Source organism: Myodes glareolus, chromosome 9 (assembly GCF_982192425.1).
Source record: "Myodes glareolus chromosome 9, mMyoGla1.1, whole genome shotgun sequence".
Lineage (NCBI taxonomy): Eukaryota > Metazoa > Chordata > Mammalia > Rodentia > Cricetidae > Myodes > Myodes glareolus.
The window spans coordinates 98793540-98817731 of record NC_142034.1 but is presented as its reverse complement, the minus strand read 5'-3'; the positions used below and the strand labels follow the sequence as shown (position 1 = coordinate 98817731).

The window sequence follows — 24192 nt, the reverse complement described above, 5'->3', positions numbered from 1 at the left end:
AAAAGGGAAGAGAGGAAAGGGTGGGAACAAGCAGCAGTTCCTCAAGGCAACAATCTCTTCCATTGTTTCCATGACCTGGGATGAGCTCCTAGAAGACCATCCCATTATGAGCCTATCAGTAGCTCAATCCACGAGAAAAGTCAAAGTCTTCATGATCCAAAGGCTTACCAAAAGCTTCACCTGTGAACATTGCTCCACTGAAGACCAAGTCTTCAACAGGAGACTGACATTTCAAATCAACACTGCAAAACTCATGGACTGTCAATGCATGTGACAGGGCAGCCAATGACACTTAAGAGAGCCTGGACTGATTTGCTTAAAAAAATTTTCCTGAAAATTCTATCATGGTTGAAAACCCTTCTCCTTCATGCCCAATCCTTGTGAAATCCTCAACATTCAGCAAGAATCCGACACTAAAATTCCCTTAGCTATTTTAGAAGGAAGGAAGGAAGGAAGGAAGGAAGGAAGGAAGGAAGGAAGGAAGGAAGGAAGGAAGGAAGGAAGGAAGGAAGGAAGGAAGGAACTAAAGAAGGAAGGAAGGAAGGAGGCATTACCAGAACATGACATCTCAGTGGCTTAGCTAGCTGACCTGCATCACAATACAGTTCAGTAACTTCTTTCTTCCTTAACATGGAAACACTGAGATCCAGTGAGCATTAGCCATCCTAAATGGAAAGACAGCTCAATGACAAAGCAGTTTTTGCGCAAGTATGAGGATCTGAGTTCAACTCCTCAGAACCTGTGTGAATGTCAGGTGTGGCAGTGACATCTGTAATCCCAGTGCTCGTGGAGGCAGAGGTGTGGTTAGTCAAATCAGAAAGATTCACATCCAGTGTGAGACCCTATCTCAAGAAAATGAGCGGAAAATAAAAGAGGAAGATGCATCTGGTTTCTACACAAATGTGTGCACACGTGCACACAATGGACATGTACACATGCATGCCATACATTTACAAATAGGCAACCAACATGATGAATTTATGCACAACCATGTATGCACACATATAAACACATGTATACATATGCCACTTGGCAGGGTGGGATCATTTCTCAGTGATCCATGGGTTCCAATCAGTAGTAACAACAACTTTTGTTATCCTTGGCTAAAGAGCAAGCCCCAGCCTAAGCCAATGATACCCCACCTCAGCTCCCCTTCCCACATACAAAAAATAGAATTCTATTAATCATAGTAAATGGAAACCAATACTTGATTCCCAATATGTTTGTGTCAAAATCTGCACTTGCTCCCTGCAGTTGAGGTACTATCACTTTCAGAGGTAAGGACACAGAAATAATTGTCTACCAGAGAGAAACTAGTGCCATGCTTGAAATCAAAACAAGTCATCAAAACCCCAGAGGTCTCTTCTCTGTTTGCTTTGGAGATTCTCAAAATTTCAAGAGATCTGTAACCTTTTACCATTTTTTTTTTAAAAAAATGGTCCTTGTTGTCATGGCATATTAACAGGCCTAACACTCAGTCCTGGTTTGGTCCTTTGCAATTTCCACAGATGCCTACAGTTTTACTGGTGTTTTAAATAAACAACCAACAGTACCAAGTTGAGTGAAAGCAGCAAGTGACCTTATCTTTAGATTAAGTGAAGGGATTTAGCAAAAATATTGAGCTGACATTTTCCCTGGGTCCCCTGATTAGGACGTGATAAATAGTGAAGATAAACAGAAAGGTTGGACTTATTCTCAGTAGTTGAGGATACAGGTCTGGCTTCCGGTCTTGTAACTCTCTAATGCAGCGAGTAAGAACAAAACACAGCAATGGTAGTTTATTAAAAGAGTAGAGAGTAGGCAGAGTGGCTGTGTTTGGATGGGTTATACACCTACCCAGCTCAGCTTCATGTCCAGGAGAAAAGGGGTTCATTTCAGTAACCACACAGGACCAGGAGGGACAGCTGATGGTCACTCATTAATGATGTTCCCCTCCAACCTCTGCGGTGGCATACTTTCTGTTTCTTGTCTATTTTCTGAAGTCCATGTGAGAAGGGTCTTAGTTAAAGATCACTGACCCCTAATTCCTTTTTTTCTATTATTAAGATGAAGACCTGTTAGTCTGATGTGATGTTAAGGGTCATGTAGCATAGATTGGGGAAGTGGATTGTGGCATTGGAATTGTGAGTAGCAATTAAGATACTAAACAGCACTAGGGAGATGGTTCTGTTGGTAAAGTTCATGCCATACAAGCATGAGACACGGATTGGAAATCCCTGGTGACTGCATAAGAAGCCAGAAATGATGACAAACATTAGTACTCTGGTGGGCATGATCAGAATCATGCAGATCCCTGCAAATTGCTGATTAATCATTTAGTTACATTGGCTAGCTCCAGTTTCAATGAGAGATTCTGTATCAAACTGTAATGTTAGAGGAGAGCCGCTTATTGGTTCCTGGCTGTTCAGCCCCAAAATAACCACACAGAAACTATATTATTTAAAACACTGCTTGGCCCATTAACTCTAACTTCTTATTGGCTAACTCTTACATCTAAATTTAACCCATTTCTAGTAATCTGTGTATCGCCATGTGACTGTGGCTTACCAGCAAAGTTCCAACTGACCTCTGTCTTTGGCGGTGTGACATGGCTTCTTGCTGACCCTGCCCTTTTTCTCCCAGCATTCTGTTTAGTTTTCTCCACCTAGCTCTGTTCCCCTATAGCTCTGCTATAGATCCAAAGCAGTTCCTTTATTAACCAATGATATTCAAAGCATACAGAGGCGAATCCCACATCACAGTAAGTTTGAAAGGAACAGAGCAAGACACCTGGTACTGTCTCTGTCTTCTATACACACAGCCATGCCCTACAATCGTACACACACAGACATGCATGCATGCACAGATGGTGAATGTGTGTATCTAAGATGAACCATGAGTATCAAGGCAGAGTTGTAAGGGATAAAATGACGGAAAATTAATAAGACAGACCATGAGGTGCCAGTTCAGGCTTTGCTCCTTTCTAACATTGGTCTTGAAATCTACTCTGCTATAAGCCTGCTGCCTAAGGTACTTTCCACCTCACTGTTACCAAATATCCGACAAGCTGTGATTTAAAAGATAAAGAATTCATTCTGGATTATTGTTTAAAGAGCTGCACTTCTCTATCCCTTTAGTCCATGCTTCTGTGCAATGTCTGTTTAGCCCTCCTCATGATGCACTCTTTAGTTGCTTGTCTGTTACAGATAAATTGACAGAAATACTAAGTTGGTTTTCAGGATAGACATTGGACCCCATGATCACATTTTACGATGAACAAGAGTACAGATGTTCTGCATAAGAAAGGTTGGTGTTGGCTCAGACTAGACAGTAGGATTTAAGAGCCACCATGGTGGACAATGTATGTTAGTGAATGACTTCATGAAATTGGGAAGATACAGCAGCTTTTTCACATCTCAGTAAAGGGAAGCAAAGACAAAGAATTAAGATAGAAACAAGCTTGGCTGTGTCCTCCAAAAGCTACCTCCAATTATCTAGACTTTCACATTCCAAAGGCCCACACTCCCCCAAACAGCACAGCAGATGGGACGAAGTGTTGGAACATACAAACCATGGCATCTTCCTATTACTTTCTCCTCTTCCATACTTTCTCCTTTCCTGATGAAATTTATGCAAAATAGTTGCTTCTTTTCCTACTTCTTGTCTTCCCCCTCACGCGCCATTCTCACATGCACATCCAATCAAAAAGGACTCCAAGTGCTTTATTCATGCAGGATGGTAGCAAAAGAAAACCTGAGAAAATTCTACTTGTGCAGAAGCTTGGGAGAAGAGAGTGGCCCACAGGGAACTGTTAACAACTGGAGGCTGTTGCTAGAAGGTTAGTGTCAAAGTGTGGGAGTGATCAAGAGGGCATCATTTTCTGGTTATTCTAGAAGCCATGTACTACTGCAGTTGAAATCAGTCCTGTCATCTGATCAGTCCTGTCCAGCCGTCAATTAAAGGAATGTCTTTCTTCTGCTGTGTTCTCTCTCCCTCTCTTTTCCTTCTCTCCTTCTTTTCCTTCCTCCCTCTGTTCATCCCTTCCTCTTCTCTTCCTTTCCTTTTCCCTTCTTCCTTTTCCCTTTGCCATACCAACTGATGGCTACTGACTTCTTCCCTTGTCCAGCCAACCTACTCAGTTTTCAACTTCCTGATGGAATTCACTGTTGTTTCACAACCTATCTACACACACACTCTTCGACTCTTGCCTAGCTCATCAAGATTCTCATACTAAAGTATGACCAGGGAGCAAATCTCCCATCCTGGAGATCAACTTAAAGTTGTTTTTTCTATTACTACTATTACCTACAACAGTCTAAGAAACGGAGACTACATCATTAGAAGTATGAATTCAAAGAATAAAGAAGTGTATCCGAGATAATTAATGATAGGGACTTGGGCTCAATCCACTTGGCTGGAATGCAAGGGATTTTAGTGGTTCACAGAGAGATAGTAAACCATGCAAAACATAGCTTTCTGAACAACTAAGTAGGTAATGATCATTCCTTGGGAATGTCGCAGGTTCAGTCTGTTGGGTGAGATCCGGCAAAAGGTAGAGGCCTAGAAAGTACCCAGGAAACCTTCTCCAACAGGCAGCTTTGCTTGCTTAAGCAATATGGTGACATAAGGCTTATAAATGAAGTTCCTAAGATGCTTTGAGCAAAGGTGCCCTCATCTCCTGGCTGCAGGGTGGAGAATAAGACTGTGTTCATCACTGAAGGATGAGATTCAAGTCCCTGAGAAGATTCAAGTAGTGTCTTGGGTGAATGAATAAAATTTGTTTTGGCTTCAACTTGGAGCCTGAAGTGACAGACTGAATGAATTAGTCACTGTCTTGTTGCTGTGACAAACACTCCAGAAAACAACTCAGAGAGAGAGAATAGTTCTGCTCACTATTTCAGATGCTCAGTCCATTATAGAGAGAGGGCAGGGTGGAGAGCAACAGCTACTTCATGGTGGAAGGGGATGGGGGAGAGAGAGACAGAGAGATTCTCTTTTCTGTTTTATTCTGTCTGGATCCCCAGCCTAAAGAAGGTGCCACCAACTTCAGGTGGGTCTTTTCCCTTAGTTAATCCAGAAACACCCTCAAGGACACAGTTGCCAGAGACTTGCTTTCCAAATCTCCTGTATACTTCTCCATCCAATCAAGTTGATAATCAAGAGAAGGAAACATTAAAATAACTTTTCCCTGTTAATTAATTCATGGATTAATAACTGTGACACAGCACACATGAAAGCATTATCTGACAGGTGGGAGAGGTCAAGGAAACCTTCTGTTAGACATTAAATTTACAAGTTGTAGGAAATTGCTTTGAGGCCTAAGTTCAACCAATGAGCCTGCTAGCATGTGTTTCCCATGACATTGTGTTTAGCAAACACATCACCCAGGGATGTAAAAAAGACAGAAAATAGACATTGGCTCATAGGAACTAGCTTTCTACACCATGTGCATTGACCAATTATATACAAAGGATGCAAATGCCAAAGAAAGGTCCTGAGAAAACTTAAAAATCAAAGGATAACCAGCGTTGGAAGAAGGGAATACAAGTGATTTCTGAAGCCAATGGAAACATTCGATTTGAGATTTGTGTCAAGGTTAGTAGGCAAGTCAGGCATACAGATCAAGCCACAAATAGGCTATCCCTGGTTAGATTCCTGAAGTTGCTGGGACAGTCTCCTAGCCAGCCATGGATCCCATGTTAGTAGAGAAGAGCACCCGAGGGTGCAAGGACATGGGCTACTCTTGCTGCCAGGGTGCCTGCTCCCCAAGTGTGATACCAAATTCAAACTCAATAGGATCTGGAATCACCATGGGGATAAATCTCTGGTCATGTGTTTGAGGGTGTTTCTAGATTAGATTAATTGAGGTTTGAAAAGTCACTCTAAATGTGGGTGACACCATTACACGGGCCAGGGTCCCAGACTGAATAAAAGGAGGAAGCTAGTGGGACACTGGCATTCATTACTGCCCTCTACTTCCTGACTGTGGATCCAGCACAAGAGCTACCTTACCCTCTGACTGCCACACCTTCCTTGCCACGATGCACTGTAACCTCCCGCTTGAACCAAGCCCTCCTTTCCCAAAGCTGTTCTTCTTGGGCGCTGATCAGAGCAACCAGAAATGTAACCAGTCCACCTAGGAACCAAAGGACCTCCCAGAACTCAACTCCTCTTAATCGAATGATTTCCTGCCCTTGGAAGTGGACCGAAGTTTCTAATACCACAGGCACTCTAGTCTCGGGGAAAGCAACTTAGATGACCAGTGGTTGAACACCAATCCTCAGCATCTGTGCACAAAGAGATTTCCCCTGTCTCTTGGTTTTTTTTTTTTTGAAATTATATCTGCTTGCTAGTACATAGTAACGATCAGTAAACTAATAATTTCTTTCCCTCATTAAGCTGTGGCTGTAGGTAGGATATGTCATCTCCATAAAGAGATAACATGAGTGTCATACACCATTGTATTGATTATCTCAGGGACCACAGCCTCCCCTAGGTCAGCAACTTCCAGCCCCATCATATGGCCTGAACATGAGTTCATTTCTGAGAGGCAACAATTTGTATCGTGTTCTGAAGGCGAAGGCAGAGAGGGTCATGTTTCTCCTAAAACTCCATCCTTGAACACTTCGTATTCTTATCTCTTGCTTGCTATCCCAGCACAGCGAAGGGAACAGGAGAAGGACGCTACTTGGAAGAAGATAAAGAAATAGGCAGGTTTAACTTGATGCTCTATAGCTCTGAACAGACTAAATACCAAATAGCCCCGGCTCCTTTTTACTTAAGAAACCTCTCACAGTTTTTAGGAAATACCGAAAGAGGACTTGAAATGCTTGACAAGATAGATATGGCAGCTAGGGAATAGAGACGGAAGCTCCTTTACGATTAGAAACAAAAGTCTGGCTCTAATCCCCTGTGTGGTACAAGCTTTAGCTGATCAGGGCGACATGGAGACATTCTGGTGTAGTAAAAGCTAACACTGTCAGAAGCTTGCTTCTCCTTGTCTCCTCCTACTCTGCATTTGCATATGTAAATTCCACAGCAAGAAATGCTGCCAGGCAATTCTACCCTGGGCAAAAGTGTCCTTGTAATCAGCTAGCTCCTCACTGGTGCAGAGTTCCCTGGTCTCCGGTTCCACCTGCTCACTCTGACATGGGCTGATGTTTCATGAACCATATTAGACTCTAGCACCCTCGGAAGTAGGGTATGCTAAGTAATGTGAGGAAGAGCCACAACTAGAAAAACAAATAGTTCCTTAGTCACCCTTCTGAAACTTTGAGAGATTTCACGTCTTCCTTAAATGATAACAATTTTATTCCCCAAACATGTTATTCTCCAGCAGAACTACTGCAGAGGAAAACCCAAGGTGATTTCTTGAGGTCCTAGCCTCTGAAGGGGAAAAAAAGATGTGGGGAAATTGGGGGAAAATGCTACTAGCCTCACCAAAATGAAGTTCTTATGTGCAGTGGCAAAGGAAGACAGTGGGAAAATAATTACTGGGTAAAAACAATTGAAATTTCTAAAACATTGCCCTGTATCTTAAAGCACAGATTTTTCTTCTACGGTAGTTTTGTATATTGTGCCCACAGGTTCTGGTTCTAAAAGTACAAAACAAGTTGTCTTTAAGTCTCTGGAGCTTCATAGTCACCAGCAGATCGGTGTGCTGGGTTTTCTTTCTGCAGTACTGCAGGGTCATTTGACCAGGGAAAGTGACACATTCTCCCCTTCTGAGTAGACCACAGGAAGCAGACAAAAGCAAAGTGTATATTACATGAACTTTCCATTTCTGCCAGTGGAGGCTAACCCACTGACATGTACATCCTGCCCCACATTCACTGGAGGGCTGGGAGGCAGAGCTGGGAGGATGCTCTACATAGCAAGTTCCATTCTTCCCTCTGAATCCAACACAGCAATGTCAAACGGAGAGAGCAGGCACACAGCGAGGTTTCTGTGGAAACTGTGTGGCATGCAGAAGACAGCCTGCTAGAAATGAGACCAAAGATACAGACACATTTACACAGGGAACACTGCAAATGGGTTGCACTTACTGAATGCTGAGCCTGATCAAGGAAGTTGGGAGTCCCACTCTCATGAGGTCTTTGAGCAGTTTCCTAGAGAAGAAAGGAGGAGGAAACATGAGAAAGAGGATCCATATGCTCGAGCTGCGTTTGAATGCCATTTCTGTTATCCTATGCATGCCGCTTCAGCTAGCCTAGCACTAGCTGCTCCTAAAAGAGTCCCTGACTGCATTGTAAGCTTACTATGGTGAAGCCAATAGGAAAACAAACACTAGGTTCCTTAATGTGTGTATTAAATCTTTTCATCCTCCAGCATGCATCTCAGGAGAGGTCACTGTGGTGTGAGATTTCCCTCTGTATGCTGTGAATACCATTGGTTCATGAAGAATCTGTTTTGGCCAGTGGCTTATAGAACAGTGGTAGGTGGGGAGAACTAAACTGAATGCTGGGAGAAAGAAGGTGGAGTCAGAAGAGAAGCCATGAAGCTGCTGCCAGAGGCAGACATGCTGGAACCTTGCTGGCAGGCCATGAGCCTCGTAGTGAAATATAAAATACTGGAAATGGGTTAAATACTAGATGTAAGAGCTAGCTAGCTCTACACTTAAGTGATTGGTCAAGCAGTGATTTAAATAACATAGTTTCTGTGTGATTATTTTGGGAGTCTCAGTGGCCGGGAAAACAAACAAACAGCTTCCTACTACACCCTACACCACTGGGCTCAGACTGTGAGTGGATATACTGCATAAAGACTCGAACTTGATCACCAAATCTGGAGACATTCTCTGCTGCTCTCTGACACTGTGATTTTCAGGCCCTACACAGTCTCAGGGAAATTAGAGTAGTTGATATTCAGGGCTAATATTATGGATTTCATGAACGGAGCTAAATTTAAAGAAGTTCCAAATTTCTTTTTAACCCCAACCCTGTTGGGGAGAAAGAAGAAAAACAGAAATAACTGAGAATATACAGAGCTATGATGTGATAAAGGACGGGTAGCCTCCTTTTCTTTCATGGTTTTATTTAGGTAACATTTTTTAGCCAATGTGAAATTGCATAAACCAATGAACAAATGTCAGTTTTCCCATTCATCCACACATTCACCCATCTCTCCTCTTACCTACACATATGCATATCCACCCACTCATCGACTCACTTATCCATCCATCCATGTACTATTACTCCATACGTTTATCTACCATCCACACGCCTAGCCGCTTATCCATCAGTCCAAGGACTATTCCTTCATTTGTCTGTCTTCCACTATCTATCCATATACCTATCCACCCCAACAAACATGAATCCACCCAAGTTTCCATCATGCATGCACCTGTTTATCTCCACATGTTTATCTCCCATCCACCCGTCTATCTGCTTATCCATCAGTCCATGGACTATTCCTTCATCTGTCTGTCTTCCATCCATCTATCCATATACTTATCCACCTCAAAAAACATGAATCCATCCAAGCTTCCATCCATGCATGCATCTATCTATCCACCCACTCACTCATATCTACTCTCACTTCCTATTCATCTATCCAACTACCCACTCATTCACCCACCCATCCACTTACTAGGCTTGCATATACATAACTGCTCACTGCCCCATTCAACCATGCATTTATCTTTATGTACATATTCACTCCCCTAATCACATGCCCACTCACCAATCCTTTTATCCATTCATCTACCCAACACACCCACTCATCCACCAACCCACAAATCTATTCCATCTATTCATACCATCTGACTACCCACATGGATGCATTTATCCATCTGTTTGCTCATGCACCAGTCCATCTTCCCGTGGTGTGTGTGTGTGTGTGTGTGTGTGTGTGTGTGTGTGTGTGTGTGTGTAGGGGTGTATGTCACCTACCCATCCCCCACTCATCTGTCTATCCACCATGTATCTATCTACCCATTCACCCGTGCATCAATCCACATATCTACACATTTTCTACTTAAACACTCACCACCTATTCATCCATGCATCTGTTTATTCCTGCATCCCTCTTTACACCCACCCAACCTTCCTCACATTCACACCCAATAATTCACAAAGATCCTACTGTTGACCCCACACACTGCCATTCAGCAGTTAAGAATACGTATTGATCTTGCAGAGGACCCTGGTTCAGCTCCTAGAACACATGTGACTTATACCATTCCTAACTTGAGTTCAATAGTATGCAATGCCTTCTCCTGACCTTTGTGCCCTCCTCTGACCTCTGAGGGCACCAGGCAAGCACACAACCCACATATATACAAGTAGGCAAAACATTCATGCTCATGAAATGAAATTACTAAATCTAAAAAGAAAAATTAAAGGAAAGTAACTTGGCAGGAAGCTGAGATCTGGAAGATGAAAGGTAACTAGGGGAACATGATCCTTGAAGAACACTTGAGACAGTTCAGGAGTGAACAGCCAAATCCCAGCAGTTTTTGAACTAAGTAGAAAGACAGTCTGATTTCTAGGAAGAGTAGAATCACCTTGAACCCTTTGTATCTCCCATTTCCATATGCAAATTTGTACGCATCCTCCTACTTATTAAAAACAATTATCTCCTATACTCAGTCTCAAGCTTCCCATATGTTCTCTCTTTCCTGTGGTCTACCTATTTACGCTAACACTCAGCTATGTTATTCCTCTTCTGGCCCTTTGATCACATCCTTCTCTCTTTCTGAGCTGCCTCCATCTGGTCCAATGTGAACTCATTCTTCATTGGCCACCCAAGAGTGCTCTCTGGAGATATCACGGGCCCTTTATACTCTATCAAATCTTTCAGAGGTCACTGTGGCTGCTAACATGTTCCTTTATCAGCACATGATTGCATACTCCTTCTAACCCTTTGTGGACTTGAACTACTTACAGCCAGAGAACTGAGGAAGGTTTAATTGCACACCCTAGCTTTGTCATCTGGCCCACTGCCCAGGCACTTAGCAGCTGTTCCCTGTCTTGTACAGTCTCAGAAGCAATTCTTCACTGACCCAAAGCACTACAGTACCGAGGAAGGAAAGTGACCTCCATTCCAGAAAAGGTTTACTCTGAGCATCATGGCCTCCTATTGTGTTCTGGTGTGTGGTACCCAGATAATAGCAATTAATTTTATGTCTACGCATGTCTACTGCTCACATCTCACCGTTGGTTTTCAAACACACCCTGAAGTTGAAATTAATCTTACATCCCCTCTTTTTGCTAATAAGAATGTGTCAAATCTTCTAGGTAGGCTACTATAGAAAAGCAAAGGCAGGGATTATTGTTAGGAGGTGAGACTAGAAACAGTTATTTTCAAAGACACAAACAGCACAAAGAAACATGGTGCTCTCTACAGATCCAGTGGAAAGATACAGACTCTGTGTGTGTGTGTGTGTGTGTGTGTGTGTGTGTGTGCGCGCGCGCGTGCGCGCGCGCACAAATGCAGCTATTTATTCATTCATGTGGAGGCCAAAGGTCAACCTCAAGTGTCATTCTTCAGATGCCCTCCACTGATTTTTGAGACAGTTTCTCTTCATTGGCCTGGAGCTCACCAATTTAGTTAGGTCAACTGTTTAGGGAGCCCTGGGGATTCACCCATCTCCACCTTACCTCTGCAGAGATTAAAAACACGTGCCACCATGGCCAGCTTTTTATGTGGGTTCCAGTGACAAAGCTCAGGGCCTCAGGCTTGTACAGCACAACATTTTCCCCATTTAGCTAATTTTCTATAGCTCTGCTTTTTTAACTAATGATTTTTGCACACTCCCTAAAAAGCAATGGACATCCAGGGAGAACCTTAAGCCTCAGAGGAACTGGCTGGATTTTTATCCTACAGAAGAGAAGAAGAGCTAATGTGGGGAAACCTTGGAACCCCTACCAGGAATATTGGAGGTGAATGCACATTCATGCATTAGCCACAGCCCTCTGGACTCCATCCAAATGTGAGGACAGAGCAGAGATGTGATTGCTTCCAAGACACTGCTGCTGGTGACCCAGGCTGCCAGTAGGTACTTTAATGTCTAAACATTTGGTTTCCTGTAATGTTTTCTGCTTTTATACATTCTGCTATCCACTGCTTCTTGGATGAAGAGGTGCTGCAAGGGTATTTCCTCCTGTGTCTCTCCAGGCTTGCACTCCTAGTCTGTACAATGCAGCCTGGCAAACCTCATAAAACAGATATTACTAGATCATTTGGATCTTTAACCATCACTTCTTGTTTTATTCCACATTATTTTATGACATTTTATTTATTTAATTTTATTTTACACCTTGCATAGTATACCCCTGGACCTCCAGTCTTACTGTTTATCTGAGAAAACCTGTTCCCATTTTGTGCATCCATTAATTTTAAAAGTGACTTCGCCTGCCACAGGGAGGTCACACATGCCTCGACTTTGACCTGGAGTGCTGGTCCCACCTAGAAAGCCTTCACATGTCACCACTTCCTTATGGAAACACCCTGCACAGTGGCCTCAAGGGCCCATTATCTTTCCTTCATAGAACATTGCAAGTTTTCATTTTGCATTTAATTTTAAAAGCTTGCCTGTCCACCACAAGTTGAATGATGGCTCCAGCAGCATGGTTTCTATACACAGTCTCAGTTCTTGCTCTGATGAGAATGTCAACGATAAGAGGGGCATTTGTCAGCATTCACCTAAGGAAGGAAAGGCAGGAATACAAAGAAAGCGAGAAAAAGGAGAGGGAAAGACGAACTCAGTCCCCCGAGACAGGCAGTTTCTTTGTGCGAATGTGCCATGTGTACAGGTGCATGTATGTGTTGGTACATATTATGTGTGAGCATGTCATGTATACAGGTGCATGTGTGTGTAGGCACACAGTATGTGTGAAGTGTCATGCACACTGGTGCATGTGTGCATAGGTACATAGATGTGTGAAGGGCATGTATAGAGGTGCATGTGTGTGTAGGCACACAGTATGTGTGAAGTGTCATGTATACAGGTGCATGTGTGTGTAGGCACACAGTATGTGTGAAGTGTCATGCACACAGGTGCATGTGTGTATAGGTACATAGATGTGTGAAGGGGCATGTGCAGAGCTGAGGTCACTCTCCAGTGCTGTTCCTCAGAACACTGTCTACCTTGGTGATTGCTCATTTGTTTGGAGTCGGGGGTCCCTCACTGGTCTGGAACATGCTAGTTCAACCAGGCTGGCTGACCAACACAAGCCAGGGATGTGCCTCTCCGCTGCTTCTCCAGTACTGAGACTGCAGGTGAGCAACCCCACAGCTGCTATTTTACACAGGTTCTGGGGGGAGGGGCAGTGGCAAACCTAGGTCTCCATGTCTATAGTTTACCAACTGAGTCTTCTCCTCAGCCCTAAGATGGCACATCTTAATTATTAACTTGAATGGATTTACAAACGACAAGGCGCTTCTGCCCATGTCTGTGGCACATGTGATAACGAGATTGCAGAGGCTTTCACCTCATGGATGGGGCAATCTCTGATAGATCCATGACCCGGTGGCATAATTGGAGGTGGTAAAAGGTAGGAGGTACAGTTCAGTTTTGAAGGAGATAACCGGTTTTGAAGAAGCTATGTCCTGGGGTCAAATCCTACCCTGACCTTACCCTGTGTGTATTTTCTCTTTACTTCTGATTTTTTTTGAGACAGGGTTTCTCTGTATAACATCCTTGACTGTCCTGGAACTAGCTCTTGTAGACCAGGATGGCTTTGAACTCACAAAGCTCAGCCTGTCTCTGCCTTCCGAGTGCTGGGATTAAAGGCATAAGCTACCACTGCCCCGCTTACTTCTGATATCTAAGGGCAAAGTTTTGCTACCACGTGCTATCACCACTATACTCTACTATACCACACTTCACATTGGGTCCAGAGCTACCACACACCACTGCCGTCATACTGCACCTCACGGTGGGCTCAGAGTATATTCAATTAATCCTTCTATTCTGTTGTTTTGTTCAGGCTTTGGTTACAGTGACTCAATTCATCTTGTGTCACCATAATCAAAACACTTAAAAAAAAAAAAAAAGCTCAGAGAAGAAAGAATTTATTTTGGCTCCAGGTTTCCAAGTGTCTCATTCTTGCAGGCATGGCAGAGAAGCACAGTCCATGACGAGGAAGTGTCAGGCTGTCTCGCCTAGTCTCAAGATTGTAACTGATGTTAACATCTTGACTCTGTTACTCAGGAACGAGCTAAGCGGGGCTAGAATATGGCCAAAGCAGGAACTTTTCTCCCAGGAATTTGTACAGTATTTTTAATTTTATCCAACCTCTATAAAATAACTCAAAAATCATGGGGTCACTGTTCTCTGTCATTTGTGCAAAAAGGAACAGAAGAATCTGGTGCACCCGGAGCCATGAGCAGAAGCAAAAAGAGGAGAGTGAGGAGCGTGGGGGCAGGACTGCCTTACTGTCCATCAGCATTCCCATTCTCTGGGATGAGAGCCACCGCCTTCAGTGCTAACACTTCCGCTGGTGCTACAGAAACACAAAGGCATTATACACAGGACCAGATGTTTGAGGGCCATCAGAGACTGCACAAAATGCTCTATTTGCCCTGCATTGAGGTAAACTAACAGGATCTTGAGCACAGCAATGATATTCTAGGTGCTCACTCTCCGTGCTTCACAGCAAATCCTGTTCACACTCTAGGGTGAACAAGTGAACTATTTGGAATGCACCAGAAGCTGCATCCACAAGTTCACAGGTCACGAAGTATTCCCACCGAGCAGTGTATGATAGGCATCTGGTGGTGGCAGAGCCTGAATTCTGAGGAGATCATCACTGATCAGCTCTCAGAAGAAAGAAGGGCACTTCAGCATCCTTGGAATGGTAACAAGGCATCCTTAGACGGATGCTGAGCATGCTCAGAATGGAGCTGGGGCAAGGAAAGCTGATGGCTCCCAGACTGTGACTGTCTGATCTGCTCAAGCCAGATGTGTACAAGATCTAGTGTGACCTTGGTTCTCTGCAGGATCAGAGCACCTTGAACTTTAGCCTCAGAACCAAAGTATCATTTTCCTGTGAATTATAAAAATAAACAAACAAAAAAGCCTCTCCCACTGCTGAAGTCAAGCATTGCACACAGCCAGTACAGCGTTCGGATAGCCTTGGCCTTCAGGAGCTGACTTCTTTCAGCTCTTGCGGCTTTCCCACAGCCCCACACAGATGCACAGTCTCTTGACTGAGTGTGGTCCAAGGAGTTGTCCTCCTCTGATGTTTATTTGCTGAAGCTTAGACCAAAACTCAAGAGCCAGCTGTTCTAAAGAAAATCAGAATGCCCACACTGCCTAATGTCACCCCTGACCACAAAATCTCCTATCACTGATCCTGCCCTGTACCCCTCTGTCTGGTGGACATGCAGTTGAATCTTGACGATCCCAAGCACACGAGAGGTCCATCTTCCTCACTCATGGAAACCAACAGGCATCTTTAAGTTCTGTCCATCACCTCAAAGGCTCAGGAAGTGGCTGGGGAGCTGACTCGGACAGCAATGTGCTTGTAAGCCCTGAGTTCAAGTAAAGATGGAACTCACGTAAAGCTGGATACAATGGTACTCAACTGTAACCACAGTGCTGGGAAGAGAGAAACACAGAGATCTCTAGTTCTCACGAGTCAGTCAGCCTTACCCACTGGATGAGCTGCAGGACAGTGAGAAACCATCTCAAAAATAACTCCAGAAGCTGTATGACTACAGAGGAACAATATCCAATACTGACCTCTGTCAAGCACATACACTTGTTCATATGTACACTCTACACACATGAAAAGTGAGAGACTCTGCCTCAAAAGACAAAATAGAGGGGACACTTGAGCACACAATCCATAGTTGGCCTCTGTTCTCTACACACATGCACATATTTGTGCAGACACACTTTCACATAAACAAACACACATGTGATTCCATAAACATGCACACACGTGTATGCACACACATCTCAGGTTGTTTTATCATATTCATGAGTTACATTATTGCAAGATATTGGACAGACTTGGTTTCAAAATTCCCAGATGCAATAATCCTTGAGCAAGCTTCATGGCATCTCTGAGCCTCAGTTTCCTCAATGCAAATATTCCACAGCATAATTACCTGGTGATTATGTGGTCATCGAGCATGTATCTGATACTGTCAAGAGTTATGTCTTCTTCTTTATGTCCTTGCAGTAAACAAGATGTGTGTGTGTGTGTGTGTTCATTCATATATGAATAAGTGTGTGTGCATACATGTGAAGGCCAGAAGTGAACTTTGGAAGTTTTTTCCTAGTGTTATCTATCTTGCTTTTTGAGATAAAGTCTCTCACACTGACCTGGGACTCACAAATTCAGCTTAGTTGACTAGCCAGGGAGCCCCCGGGGATCCTCCTGTCTCTGCCCCTACTGGAATTACAAATGTGCAATGCCTCACCTGGATTTTTGGTGTGGGTTTTGCAGGATCCAGCTCAGGTAGGTCTCCATGGCAAGAACATTACAAGCGTAACCGCTCCCAAATCAGTAAATAAAGTTTTAATGTGACAAGACTGTGTTAGGGGTCAACAAGACACCTGGAGGCTACTAGATGCTCATGGAAAATATCTGAAACTAGAATGGGAAACCTTTCTTACTGATGTAATACAATGGTAGCTGCTAGCTCAAGGTGGATTTGTCTTGTCATTGTTTTAATATAATAAATGTCAATTAGTCTGTCTGCTGCATTTAATACAGTGGTGCTCACTCACTTAATAGGGGTGTAGAACTGTCTCTAGAGGCTCAGTATAAAGGTTGCCCCCACTTTACTTTCCAAGGAAGGAAACTTCCACCCAAAGCTCCAGGGATTCCTGGAGTCTGGCAATATCACACCCCATATGCACCCCACTCTGAGCCTCATGTTGGTGTGTTTAATTTCGTATCTTGGCCTTCCAGGAGATTGACACTGTTTGGGCTGTAGGGTATGTCCTGATTAAAAAGACTCCTCCCAATTACAGTTTGGCACGAAAACTCCTGTCACACACTCTCTGCCACCAGACTCATCTTCCCTGTCAGCAATAAGCATTTGCAGTGTCTAACTGCAAATGAAAACCCAAGGGGTGAGTTTGGGTCCCCAGCTCCTAGGCCACGCCAGATCTTTTAATTTGCACTGTCTGTCAAAAGGATGTGGCTGTGTGCATACTCCAAAGAATTCCTCAGACTGGATCCAAGGCCAAAAAGAACTAAGGTATGAAAGCCATTTCTGAGAAACTGCATTTGAACCCACCAGAGATGACAGGGTTCGCAGAAGGCATTGGCCCTTTTTAGTCAGCTCCAAACTTGAGTGAGTCCCACTATGAAAAGGGAACTGAACTCCAGGGAAATTTCAAGGCATCTTGATATTATTTTTCTATCATGTACATAAGACAGAACCCTGATTCAAAGGAAGCCACCAAATCACCTCGCAAGGAAATACACACACAAACTCTGATTATTTCAGTCTTTGTACAGTTCAAACTTCCTGGGAATGGGGGACAAGGATGGGGTTTGTGGTTTAGACTAGGAAGTAAAGAAGTGAAGTTTAGGGTGTTTCCTTTAATCAGAGAGGTGCCGTGGCTCAGCTCTGGCAATGCACGGAAATGCTCACAGAATCAAAGAGTGTCACTGGGAGAGGACTGAGCAGACGTGATCAGGAGCAACGGCGACAGAATCCTTGGTGTGCCTTGTGCCTCGTGCCTCGTGTCTGTTTCTCACTTGCTTATTTTGTGCATGCACAAATATTTTCATTGTGTGCCTGCACATATGTGAGTGAGTGCCTCTGCAGACACGTGTGAACATGTGGGGTTAGAGATTTGCAGCAGACTTCTTCAATTGCTTTGCTCCTTTCCTTTTTTTGTTTGTTTTGTTTTGGTTTGGTTTGGTTTTTGTACGAGGACCCTCACTGAATCTCAAGCTTGCTGTTTGGACTAGACTAGTTGGCCAATGAGCCCCAGGAATCCCCCTGTCTCTGATCTTCAGTACTGGAATTGCAGACCCACACCATCTTCCTGACTTTTATCTGGTACTGGGGTTTGAACTCAGGTCCCAGTGCCTCTACAGTGAACACTTCACTGGCTGAGCTATCTCTCCAGCTCCCCACATATCTGTCTGTCTAAGAGTGACGCTTGTAATTCCACCACTCCAGGGTGCCTGGCTAAAGATCCTGCTTTTAGGCTCAAGAGAAACTCCACAGTATCAACCAAAGCAACTGCTACTCTTGCTGAGCCAGGCTACGTGGACTTCTGTGACTAATGACATCTATGGAATAAGTCATCCAGGTATTAAGAAACCAGACCTAGGCAGAAAGGCTGTTTCAGTCCACAAAACTATGCTCACTGAATGTGTATTTACATCAGGGATGAAGACTAGGGATTGTGGATTGCCTCTGTCCAACACATTGGTTTGTCAATAAAGTTTTATTGGGATATGAGCATTCATTACGGCAGTTTCCCTGCTACAACATCATGTACTGTAGCCCACATGTTCAACAATACCCTCCACATAGCTCTTTGCAAATAGTGTCTGCCAAACTCCTGTACGGAGGTTTAGATAGATTCACACACAGGTTCCAAAGAACCTACCAGGTGGTTCCAAAATTTTGACTCTGCTACACAAGACTGTCATTTACAAAGTCATGTTCAGGAAGCATACAATCACGATTTTTAAAAGAAAACCCCTGCACCTCGACCGAAGAATAGATAAAGAAAATGTGATACATTCCACAATGGAATATTACTCAGATGTTAAAAACAATGGCATCATGAAATTTGCAGGTAAATGGATGGAATTAGAAGAAATTATCCTGAGAGAGGTAACCTAGACCCAGAAAGACAAACATGGTGAATGGATATTATCTCTTAAGTAGCGGACAACCATGCCGCAATCCACTGTGCCAGAAAAGCTAAGTAACAAGGAGGGCTCAAGGGAGAAACACTTGGATCTACCTGAGAAGGGGAAATAGGATAGATTTTACAGGTGGACTGAGGATGGGTACACTGGGGGGCAGGTGGGGATGGGAACAGGAGGGATCAAGTGGAGGAAGTGGGAGAAGGGAGTCTAGAAGAGATGATTGGAAAGGGGGAAGCATTTTGGGGTGAGGTAGAAACCTAGTGTAATGGAAACATCCAGAAATCTACAGTAATGGCCTAACCAGAACTCCTAACAATGGGGGACATGTAGCCTCAACTGGCCATCTTTTGTGACCAAGCAAGACTTCCAATAGAGGAATTGGGACACCAACCCAGACACATAACCTTCAACTTACAAATTGTCTGGTCTACAAGATGTGCTGGGGTGGTGCAGAAATTATGGGAATAGGCAACCAATGACTTGTCTAGCCTGAGACCAAGCCACGAGAGGGAGTTCACCCTGTTACTACTGAAGCACTGGGACCCAGAGGATGGAGAATCCAGGGACCTAGCCTAGAACCAAAGCCTAGGGACTGGCAAAGAAAATGCCAGTGTAATGATGACTAACGATATTCTGCTGTACTCATACGCTGGTGCCTAGATCAGCGGTTCTCATAAAGTCTTCAACCAGCAACAGATGCAGAGGCCCACAGGCAAACATTAGACAGAGCTTGGGTAAAGAAGAGGAAGAAGGATTGTGGAGCTGGGGAATGGGGTCAAGGACACCACAAGAAAACCCACAGAAACAACCAAACTGGACTCATAGGGACTCAGAGAGACTGAGCCAAAAACCAGGGAGCTTGCATGGGATTGACCTAGGTCCTCTGCATATGTGTTGTAGCTGTGTAGCTAGGACTTCTTGTGAGACCCCCAACAGTGAGAGCAGGACTATCTCTGACTCTTTGGCCAGCTTTTGGGACCCTATTGCTCATACTGGGTCTCTTTGCCCAGCCTTAATATGAGATGAGATGCCTAGTCCTACTGTAGCTAGACAGGCCATTTTTGTTTGGAGGCCTGCCCCTGTCTCAATAGAAACAGGGGGAAGAACAGTGTGGAGGCGGGAGGGGAGGGAGGACAAACTGCAGTTGAGATGTAACAGTAATAATAATTTTAAAAAGAAAAGTACAAAATCTGTCATAATATCTTATGTGCATATACAGTTTGGTGTTAGGTCCCATTCATGGCTAATCTCAGGCACATGAGACCCAGGCTCTATGGGTTGGACATGCCTAGAAGAGCTACAATGCTAAAAGTCTACAATTGGTCTTAGTAGCTTCCATACGTAATCTTATCACCCAGAGACGGAGGAAGGCCAATCTAGACTATAGAGTGAGTTCCAGGCCAACTTAAACTATAAAGTTAATGGGAGGGTCAGAGGAGACCTCACAGGAGCTGGGAGAGGTGGTGGGATATGATCAAAATGTGTTGCATACACATGTGAAATTCAGTGACAGTGTGTGACTTGGGCAGTTTGTGGGGCCAGTAACAGTAGAACCAGTATTTATCCCTTGTGCATGAACTGGTTTTTTGAAGCCTCTTCCCTATGGAGGGATACCTTGCTCAGCCTCGATACAGTGAGGAGGCTTTGGTCCTGCCTCAATGTGATGTGACAGACTTTCTTGACTTCCCATGGGAGACCTCACCCTCTTTGAGGAGAGGATGGGGGAGCAGGAGGAGGGGAGGGAGAGGGAACTGGGATTGGTATGCAAAACAAAAAGATTGCTTTCAAAAATAAAAATAATAATTTTAAAAGCCAAAAGGTATAGAAAGCTATTTTACTTGAATATGCTTATTCAGGTTATTACTAATTTATTTATATTATGAAATAAAGCTAATACATAGTAAACTCATCATTGTTCAATAACATATTATTTAATAATCATTATTATTTATATCTTTAAAGATTTGTAAATTATAATCTAGTTAGTACTGGGGTATCATAGCTCTATTATTAAGATATAAGTGATATAAATTACTCATTACCCAGTAAACACTGGGCAATAAAAGATCGGTAGCAGCCAGTCGCTGGGCAGCTTTCACACAGACGTGTACCCAAGCATAACCACTCTCAGTCAGTCTCCTTTAAAGGCCACACTGGTGACTTTTATTTGGCAGGAGGTAACCTGAGGGATGAAGGGTTCCTTTTGATGCCCAGCGTCATGATGAAGGAGGCATGGCCCCTGGAGCTCCGTCGACGCTTTGAGCACCCAGTAGCAAGCCCTGTTACTTCAGAGTGGCTAAGAAAGGAGAGTTCCATGGCCAGAGCAGATGCCGGACTATATCTAGCCCCACCTTGAAGGCCCTATGACTGAAAGCCAGACTCGGACCCAAAGGGGGCCACAAGCTTCCAAAACAGTGCCTGTGGGAGACATTTCATCTTCAAAACATATCAAGGATGTTGAACGTGGCCTTTCAGGATATGAAAGAACTTGCCCTGGGCCTTATAGCTTGGAAGTAACACAGCAGTGATCAAAACACAGCTTCAAGTAGCTCTAAAGTTCATGCCTTTAACCTCAATTCAGTCTGCCTCTCTTTCCAAAACCAGCTCAGCTGTCGGCTGTCGGGAGTGGCTCTGAGGTGTGGCCTCAGGGTCTATTCCTCACATCCCTGAGTTCACAAAGCAGTGTCCTTGCACTGTTCTACCCCAGTCTCACTGGGAATAGAATTTCACAATTCCTGTCTCTCGAGGAAGTCTTAGGAAGGCCTTTGGTTCCCTAGAGAGAAGAACCAGAGTAGAGCACACCAGAGAAGCGGGTTTGTGCATTCCTTTAAGTAGAGTCTTAGATTGAATAAGACATTAGATGACTCTGGGCTGGCTATGAGCCTTACACATGATCATTAGGAGATGAAAACACTCCTAATGACTCCTGCCCTGGACCACCAGAACAGGTGACATATCTCCAGGGAGAAACTTGAGGTTTCCAAGAAAATGTTCATGAGATCATATTGCATGAACTGACAGACTCCAGCAGTGTGTCTCTGGTAACACTTGTACTCAAGACAGTCAACGCATCTTGTTTGTAAAGAAATAATAAAAGAAATTTACCTAAAAGAGAAATGCAAACTTCTACAAACATGTGACACAAGGAGTTACCCTCCTTCAAACGCATGGGTGGTAATGAACAGACATTGAGGCCCCGCCCCGGCAACCTAGTGATTTCCCAGGGATGCGCCTGAAGAGGAAGGCAAAGGAGTGTGTGGTGGCTCCCACCCACACCTCGCCTCTCAGCTCTCACACTCTCTCCTTGTCACAATTTGTCCTCGCCCATCCCTAGTGTAAGCCTAAGGATAAACTCCCTTACTGTGCCCACCCACGTGGACGTGGCAGAGCAGGAGAGAGGCATCTTGCCCTTCTCTGTCCTGAAAAACTGCTCCACACAGACGTGAACTCGGAAGGTTCCTTTCCCTACAAAATGCACTGAATGCACTGTACCAAGTCCAACTCTTGAAATACGCTCAGTGTTCACCGTGCACCGGCCCCCGAACAAGGAACGAGTGAACAACTCCAGGACTAACCCACGTTCCCCTGCAGCCCACACCATCCCCCTGCTGTCCGTCCTTTTCTAAATTCTTCATTGACGCCGACCTTCTGCCCTCTGCACAGCTCTCAGAGGTCAGTGAGAACACAAACCATGACTTTAAGGACGTGGACGATACTAAGAGGCAGAGTCTGGCCTTGGAAGTCACACCACCAAGTGAAAATCCTCATTCAAACCCTTGTTAGCTGTGTGGCTTCAGGGGACATTGGTCTCTGTGCCCAGTGTTCTCATACACAAGGAATGAGGAAGATTCTTGTGCATTCCTGCAATGCTTAGATGATGTAATACACATGGTTATTGAATGTGGCTACAGAATTGCTAAAACTTCATCTAATCTAACTGTATCTGAGTCCTCATCCCAACCTGAAACTGATCTTGATAGACAATAGAGGGCCAGTTGGATGGCTCAGCAGATAAAATTGCCAGCAGCAAAGACAAGACCCAAGTTCAATACCCCAGGCCCATATAGTAGAAGCAGGGGACCAAATCTTCTAAGTTTTTGTCTGACTTCCACAGATGCACCATGGCATGAACCTCTCTCTTTCTCTTTCTCTCTCTCTGTCTCTCTCTCTCTCTCTCTCTCTCTCTCTCTCTCTCTCTCTCTCTCTCTCACACACACACACACACACACACTTAAAAGCAGATGATAGAAAATCCTGTGACCTAAAGGAGTTCTGTAAATATCAGGGCCAACATGAACATGCACACATGAGTTTATATGAAGCAATAACAAAAGTGGGAGATAAAAGGCAGCAACAAGAGACAAGGGCCACCCATTGTTCATCTGCCATGTTCTCACTCTGCCCTGTGCAGAGTTTCTAACAAAGTGTGATACTCTCAGAATACTAAGGATCAAGGTAGATCCCATTTTAGCTAGAACTGTCCCCAGGATGAGCTGGGCAGGTTTAAGGACAGATAATTTTCATTACAAGTAGCTTTCCCTAGGCTATCCCAGGAAGAAGCTGGGACAACCTAAAAGAGATCTGAGCGTGTCTGCATGTGGGAGGAGTTAAGATGTACTGGGACACTATGAGCTCTTTCCACAAGGGAAGTTGCCACACGGTGAGTCATTTATATTTAACCAGACTTTTATGATTCTCCAACATCCCATGCATTTTCTGGACCTATCATTAGAGAAAGACACTGTAAGCATGCATTTAGCAGGTCAAAAAAAAAAACTAGTTATGAGTTGATTTTATTATGGCTTGACATGCCCGCCTCTAGATCCTGTTTCCAATGTCTGCTCTCCGGAAAGTGGTGGTCTTTGAAAAGGCTTTTGAAACGTCAGGAGGTAGATGTTGGCTAGAGAAGTTAGGAAGTGGGCTTTTGAAGGTTAAACTGCTTGGCTTTAGGTTCTCTTCTTTGCTTCTTGGCCCAACAACTTATCAAGTGCATCTGCAAAATGCTCTGGTCATCATGAATGAGTTGCCTGCTGTATAGTCCATACCATGATAAACTGAAAGCCCCTGCAACTGAGTCAAAATAAATCTCCCACCCACCCACACTCAGATTGATTCTTTAGGTATGGTGATGATGGCACAAAGACCCTACTATGCACAGCCAGCTCCCATGGCCTGTGACACCCTGCTCCGGCCCGAGGCTCCACGGGAAGCAGTCTCCCTGAAAGCTTCACCATCACCTTCTTCCATTCCCAGCTTTGAGTAGGGTGGGGGCTGAGCTACCATATGCCCAGCAAGGTGAAATGGAGAATTGATAGGGTAATCAGAAATCTCACAAGAGGGCAGGTCGCAAATAGATTTACAGAGCTGGGGTAGAGAACACATCACGGGACTGCAAGGCACCTTGGTTCATTAA

At 44.1% G+C, this 24192-nt stretch overlaps 1 protein-coding gene across 16 annotated transcripts in view; it reads right to left on the bottom strand.

Moving 5' to 3' along the window:
* Rbfox1 (RNA binding fox-1 homolog 1) overlaps window positions 1–24192 on the bottom strand; it is a 1977377-nt gene that overhangs the window by 1221134 nt on the left and 732051 nt on the right. For all 16 annotated transcript variants that reach the window (XM_085694597.2, XM_087910815.1, XM_085694591.2 and 13 more), the window contains one exon: window positions 8025–8087. In XM_085694597.2, coding sequence (XP_085550723.2) covers window positions 8025–8087 — 63 coding nt within the window. The remainder of the gene's footprint in view (window positions 1–8024; window positions 8088–24192) is intronic.